The following is a 7,413-nucleotide window of genomic DNA, read 5'->3' on the forward strand; positions in this document are numbered from 1 at the left end:
TAAAAATCCAAATTTCCTTCTTTCTAAATCGATATAAATGATGAAAATAAAAAATTACCCTCTTTCACTTCCGAAAAAAATAACGAAAAGTTAATCCATTCAGTCTTTATAAAAATAATAAAGATAATAAAATTTCTCTCTTCCAATTAAGAAAAAATCGAAAATAAAAATTTCCTCCCTTCCAACTGAATAAAAATGATAAAAATAAAAAACTACCTTCTTCGAATTCAGAAAAAAAAAATTGAAAATAAAAAGTTCAATCCTTCAACTAGTTAAAGTTGCTGCAAAGAAAAAAATGGCCTATCACAATTCACAAAAAATAATAAAAATGTCATCCCTTCCAATCCAATAAAAATGTTAAGAATAAAAAAATCATTCGTCCAATTCATGAAATATTGAAAACAAAAATTGCATCCCTTCAAATTCAATAAAAATTATAAAAATAAAAACATGGCGTCTTCCAATTCAGAAAAATTCGAGAAACTAAATTTTTCCCCTTCCAATTTCCAATTTTTGTGATTTTAATGAACTTTTTTCTAAAATATTCAATAGATTTGTTCCAAGTTCAGTGGATTACCTGACAAATTCAGCACCACAATCTCAGGACCAATTGGCAGTGGCTTCTCGACGATCACAAGAAGGAAGTGATGTTCAAAATTCCCACACTAAACTCTCACCTTCTGATACGAATGATATTTCTGATAGGAATCAGGAACCTAGATTTGGATTCACTAACGTTGGGGGGACAGGATCCGTGAGTCCATGAAAATCAATTAAATTCTTTTCATTTTTATTAGGTATCAATACATTTTCATTTTATTTTATTTTGTTAAAAATGAAATTAAATAGGGAAAGAAGAATTAGATGTTTATAAGAAACTTTCGTTTTTATTTTTAAAATGAAACAAAATGAAACTAAAAAAGAAACCTCAACTTTGAGAAAATGTAATAAGACTTACGTTTTTTTAGAAAATAAAACGAATATTTCCATTTTAATTTCTCCAGTTGCACCAAAAATAGAATTGAAGTTTATTGTTTTTCAGAACAAATAAAATTTAATAAGATTCCTGTTTCTGAAGAATTGAAAGAGATTTTCGTTTACCTTTCATAAAAAAAACACGGTTGAAGAAATTTTCCTTCAATTTCGGCTAAAATAGTAAAACTCAGAAAAACCTTTTTTCGAATAAACTGGAAGTTTTTTCTTATCATGGAATAAATCAAAATAATTTGTAAACTTCTGAAGTCGGAAAAAACTTTCAATTTGAAAAAAATAGACGATTCGAGATGTATGCTTTTTTCAGAAAATCAAGCAGAAGTGAAAAAATTTATATTTCTTTTTGAAACAATAAAAAATTGAGGGATGATTTATTTCTTCTTATAAAAAAATCATCCTATTTGAATGATTCATGTTTAGAAACGAAAAGTAAGGTTTGTATGACATTCGTATAATAATGAAAAAATGTTAACTTTCCCTTTTCTTATTGGAAATCAAACTGAACTTAGAAAAAGTTTAATTTTCAAATTAAAATGAGACTGAAAGAAATTTTTAATAAAATTGGATATAAACTTTGTTTTTGTTTCTGAACGAAATGAAATTTAAAAACCCAAATTTATTTACCTTTTTAATTTAAAAAAAAATAATTTTAATAAAAAATGTGCCTAATTCTTTAGGGCTACGGTGTTTCATCATACGCCCCATCAAAAATTGACTTAGGAGGACTTTTATTGGGAGCCGTAATCGGTATCGGAACCGTACTAGTAATTCCAAAATTGCTTTACGTTCTCTCAGGATCTTACGGATCCTACGCGAGAAGTAAGTTTTGTATATAATTTTCTTTTCAAAACCAATTCCGGGCAGTTTCGAGTTTATCTACCGGTTCCCAAACATTTTTCACGGGTATAAAAGTGAAAAATTCAGTATAAAATTGAAAATAAAAAGTTTCCCCCACCCATCTGAATGTTTAAAATACAAATTTTCCCCCCGTCCACTCAAAAAATGATAAAAAAAAAACAAATTGGCCTCTTCTAATTCCGAAAAATTTATCAATTGTCTCTCTCTTCAGTTTGGAAAAACTTCAAACAAAAATTGCGTCCCTTCCACAACTCAATAAAAATGTTAAAAATAAAACATTTACCTTTTCCAATTCAGAAAAAAATCATCTTTCCTTAAACTCAATAAAAATGTTAAAAGGAACAAGCGGGTCTCTTCCGTTTTATAAAAAATAGTAAAACTAAATTTACTAACCACCAAGTCAATAAAAATATTAATAATAAAAAATTATTCTTTTTCAAATTCATAAAATATTGAAAACCAAATTTTCCTCCTTCGTAATTCTTCTTTTAGGAATTTGTAAAATTCTCAATAAAAAATAAATTCTCTGTCATTTCTGGGTCATTTCCCAATTATGAAATCCAAATATGAATCTTGGATTAAAAAATTAATTTTTAACAAAAAGTGTAATTGTTGATATTTTTCCCAACGTCTTTTTTCAATTTATTTTCAACCAAAGAAATGAATTTATAACTAAAATAATGAGCCTGCAACAGAAAAATTAATTTCTAACAAGATAGTGGCATTTTCAACCCAGAAGTTTAATTTTCTACCAAACAAAGGTAAATTGAAAAGAACATATGAATTTTTAACTAAAAATTATTACCCTTCAACCAAAAATAAAATTGGTACAATGTTAGAAAAAACAATTAGCAACAAAAAAATACGAATTTCCAACAAAATAGTTCAATTTTCAATCGAAGAAATAAATTTTCATCCACGAAGTTTCAATTTTTATTGAAAAAGATCTCAAATCTTGAATTTTAATGCCTAAAAGACGAATTTTCTATAAAAAAGTTGAATTTTCAAACCGAAAATATAAATTTTTAACAAAAATGTTCATATCCTGCCAAAACAGATGAATTTTCAATAAAATAGTAAAACTGTCAACGAAATAAAGAAAAAGGAAAAAAAAAGAAAGAAAAAAGAATTTTCAACAAAATTGTTAAATATTCAACTTTTTAACAAGGGCACATGAATTTTCAATCAAATATTTAAATTTTTTGGAGGCATTTTCAACCAAATAAATTAATTTTTAACCAAGCTGATAAATTATTTATTAAGAATATAATTATTCTACCCCAGAATACAAATTTTGTAAGAAAACATAGGAATTTTCAAATAGTGAAATTTTCAACTAAACACAGAACAGTTGAATTCTGATTTGAAAAATTAATTTTCAACCACTAAACATAATTTTCAAGAGAATAGTTAAATTTTGAACAAATAGGAGTTTTCGCCTGAAAGGATGAATCATCAACCAACAAGATGAATTTTTAATAACAATTTTTTAACCTAAATTCATAAACAAACAATTGTAATTTTTAACCTAATAAGATTCAATAATTTTACTAAAATAGATGACTCTTCTACCAAAGAAGACGAAATTTTAAACAAAATTAAATGAATTTTCAACAAAATAATCAAATTAACTTCAGCTTCATTTTATCGAAAATTCTCTATCTCTGTCAGATTTTCCCTGAAATTCCCTAACTTTCTGGAATACCCTAACCAGTAGTGCTTCTGTATAATAACTTAAAAAAGATAACAAATATTTAGTTGGATAAAATATAATTAAAATTAATTTTTCTCAATATGCAAAAAAAATAATTATCAACTGAAATGATGAAGCTATAACTAAAAAAATGTATTTCCAACGAACAAGATTAATTTTTCATATAAAAAATTGAGTTTTTAAAAATATACATGAATTTTATACTAAAAAAGATCAATTTTAACCAAGAATAGAATAGTTATGTTTAATTTGAAAATATATAAATTTAAAAATATACAAAAAAGGATTTGTCCAAAATGTTTATTTTTTGAGCCAAAAAGACGAATTTTCTACAAAACAGTTTCATATTTAAACAAGAAAACATTAAATAAGTATAAAAAAGAAGCATTTTTGAAAAATAGATGGATTAAAAAAATTAAATAGCTTAAATTAAAGTATGGAGATTTTCAATAAAAGAAATTAATAGAGAAAGATAAATTTTCAACCAAGAAGATTATTTTTCTACAAAAAAGATGAGTATTCAATAAAATTCATTAATTTTGAACTAAATAGTTAAATTTCGAACACAAAAATATGGAAGATTAATTTTCTACCAAAAAAGATGATTTTTTAAAAAAATATATGAATTTTCAATAAAAAATGGAAAAGTTATATTTTTTCAGTTGGGAAAATAACTTAGAACTAAAAAAATCAAATTTTTAATATAATAGTTGAATTATCAACGAAAGAAATTAATTTCCAACGAAAAATGTGATAGTTATATTTCAACCAAAAAATACGAATTTTCAACAAAAGAGTTGTATTTTTAACCGAGGTAGGTAAATAAATAAATAAAGTAAAGAAAATGTATACGGAATGTATAATTTTTATGCCAAGCAGATGAAATTTCTACAAAACAGTTAAAAATTACCAAAAAATTATTTTTCAAACAAAAAGATGAATTTTGATAAAAATACACGATTTTTTTACACAATAAGTTGGATTAAAAAAATTAAATAGCCTAAATTTACAGTTAAAAAGTTAGATTTTCAGTCGAAAAATAAGTTTTCAATAAAAAAATGAATTAAAATAAACAGTTAAATTTTCAACAAAGGAAATGAATTTAAACATTGAATATTGATTGGCCCAGTTGACAGAAAAATTAATATAAAAAAATTATTAAGTAATTTTTATCTAATCAAGAACTTTAATATCAGAAAAAAACTAAGAAGATTAGTTTTCTACCAAAAAAAAGTGAATACTAAATAAATGCATTAATTTTCTACCAAAAAAGATGAATTTTCAACAAAATCGTTAAACTTTAAACAAAAGATATAAATCTGCAACCAACACAATTAATTGACTGATTGATTGACACTAATTTTCCACAGAAAAATCGAATTTTTAATAAAATACGTGAATTTTCCACTTAAAAAGATAAATTTTTAACAAAAAATGGGAAAATTATATTCTCCAGTGGGAAAAATAATTTATAACAAAAAATATAAAATTTTTAATGTAATATTTCAATTATCAACGTGAGTAAATAAATAAAGAAAAAAATTGTATCCAAAATGTTGAATTTTTATGCCAAAAAGAAGAATTTTTTACGAAACAATTGAATTTTAAATCCAAAAGAATGTTGGTTTAAAACAATTATTGAATTGTCAACAAAATAATTCACTTTATCTTCAAATTCAGTTTATCCAAAATTCCAGACTTTTTCAGGTTTTCCCTAAAATTCCCTGACCTGCAGCAACTCTATATAATAAATTGTAAAAAAGATAAAAAATTCTAATTACATAAAACATAATTAAAACAATTTTTTCTAATTTGCCCAATTGAATCAGGTGACGAAGGCGGAATAATGCAAACAATGACAAAATTAGATGACGCTTTATCTCGTCACGGGATAGACACAACTTCCTGTATGCAACGCACCGTTTGTTCTTATTCCAAACGAGCTGCAGCAGTAATGCGCAAAGCCGCTCTGGAAACCGACGAAACTCAAGATGAAATTTCTACCTTAGATCGAATGATAGATGGACTAGCAACCAACCAAATTTTAAGAACAGCCCTTCAAGGAACAGCAATTCAGGAAGCTGTTGATGCTGGAAGAAATGGGGAAAATTGTACTCGGGCTTATCCGCACTGTGGATTTTCCTTAGAAACGATACTTTCTATAATATCTCATATAATGTCCACCACAGCTGCAGCTGATGCTATAAAAACCGCAAAAACGACTGCATCAGCAGCGAGTGCTCAATGAATAATTTTTAATTATCTAATTTTTTAATTCATTCCATAAACGTACAAACCGCCCTGCCCAGCGAGGGACACACCGGCCTGTCCAGCGAGGAGAAAATCATGCCTGACCTGCGAGGAGAAGTACCGACCTGTCCCGCGAGGAGAAATGCCGACCGAAGCCGATCAGGAATTTCTCCTAGCTGGATAGGCCTCATAAAAAACGATGCCTTATTGGACTTCATTTTCGGCAGGGAATTTCTCCTCTCTGTGCAGGCCTGGTACAAACAATGCCTTATTGGACTTCATTTCTAGAGACGAAGAATCAAAAGAAAAAGAAAATTATTCATGACTCATTCACTAGAAATAGGAAGCATATATCTTAAGTTAAAATATTTTTCATTTATTCTGTTATCAACCTTTGTGAAATTCTGTTTTAAAAAAATAATAAAAACTAGAAGAGTAAACTTTAACGGTTTATATTCTTCACTGTACAATTGTACATATTTGTATTTATATGTACATTTGTATATTACACAACGTATCTACAAACTTTTTCGTTAATTCTTATAGATACTATTTGGCTTTGTGTTTTTACGCAATTAATTTCTAAATTTAAATTATCACAAAAACTCTTGTACTCTCAAATCCTCATTCTAGGGTAGCCATTCAAGATTTGGAAACGAATTTTCGGTTTCTACACATTTTTCGTGGTTATTTAGATTCAAAAAAATTAACGAATCTATTGCGGAACAATTCTAAATTTAAAGCGTTTAAAATTCAAAATCTAACAAATTCAAACTTAAAGTTGTGCCAAAAATCAGATTACTAGAAGAAATAGTTTTTTTTATGATTTTAAAAGTCCAAATTATATTACTGATGTTATTTTTGCGGAGAAAACATTGTTTATAAAAATTGTACTATTTTCAACTTTAAAAATAAATTGTTCTATTTTTAAACAAAAACAGCATCTGAAAATTATTGACATAGGGGCCATGCATAAATTACGTAATCTTTTTTTGGGAGGAGGAGGGGGGGGGGGTGATTTTTAATTACAATTTTTTTTCCTTGACAAAAATTTTTTTTGAAAAATAAACTTTTTGAAGAAAATTCACATTCTGGGGTTGAACATTCATTTATTTTAAAGAAAATTCTTCCTTTTCAAATCAATAATTTGTTAGAAAAATTAAACTATTTGTTCGAAAGTGGATCTATTTTAATCAAAATTAATTTTTTAGTTGAAGATTCATAATTTCAGTTAAAAAGTAATTTCTGTTGTTGAAAATTTGTTTTCTTTATTCATCGAAAATTTTATTAATTTATTTTTTATTAAAAATATATACCTTTTAGTTAAAAATTCAACTATTTGGAAGAAAACTTTTTGAGAAATTTAAATATTTATTTTAAATACAAATATTTCGTTAAAAATTCATTTTTGTAGTTGAATATGCATTTCTTTGTATAAAAATTAGTTTTTTTTTTATTAAAAATTCATCTTTTCTGATAAAAATTTCATCGTTTTTTATTAAAAATGCCTGCGTCAAAGTGAACCTGCTTAGTTTGAAAATTAACTCTTTTGTGCAAAGTTAACATTTGAGGGAAGAAAATCGCTTTCTGAAGAAAAT

At 25.9% G+C, this 7,413-nt stretch overlaps 1 protein-coding gene across 2 annotated transcripts in view; it reads left to right on the top strand.

Moving 5' to 3' along the window:
• LOC117172806 overlaps positions 1 to 6,678 on the top strand; it is a 13,215-nt gene extending 6,537 nt beyond the window's left edge. For both annotated transcript variants that reach the window (XM_033361041.1, XM_033361042.1), the window contains exons 3-5: positions 553 to 754; positions 1,671 to 1,812; positions 5,395 to 6,678. In XM_033361041.1, coding sequence (XP_033216932.1) covers positions 553 to 754; positions 1,671 to 1,812; positions 5,395 to 5,813 — 763 coding nt within the window. In that variant the 3' untranslated portion in view covers positions 5,814 to 6,678. The remainder of the gene's footprint in view (positions 1 to 552; positions 755 to 1,670; positions 1,813 to 5,394) is intronic.
• The last annotated feature ends 735 nt before the right edge of the window (positions 6,679 to 7,413 follow it).

This window comes from Belonocnema kinseyi, chromosome 5, assembly GCF_010883055.1.
Source record: "Belonocnema kinseyi isolate 2016_QV_RU_SX_M_011 chromosome 5, B_treatae_v1, whole genome shotgun sequence".
NCBI lineage: Eukaryota > Metazoa > Arthropoda > Insecta > Hymenoptera > Cynipidae > Belonocnema > Belonocnema kinseyi.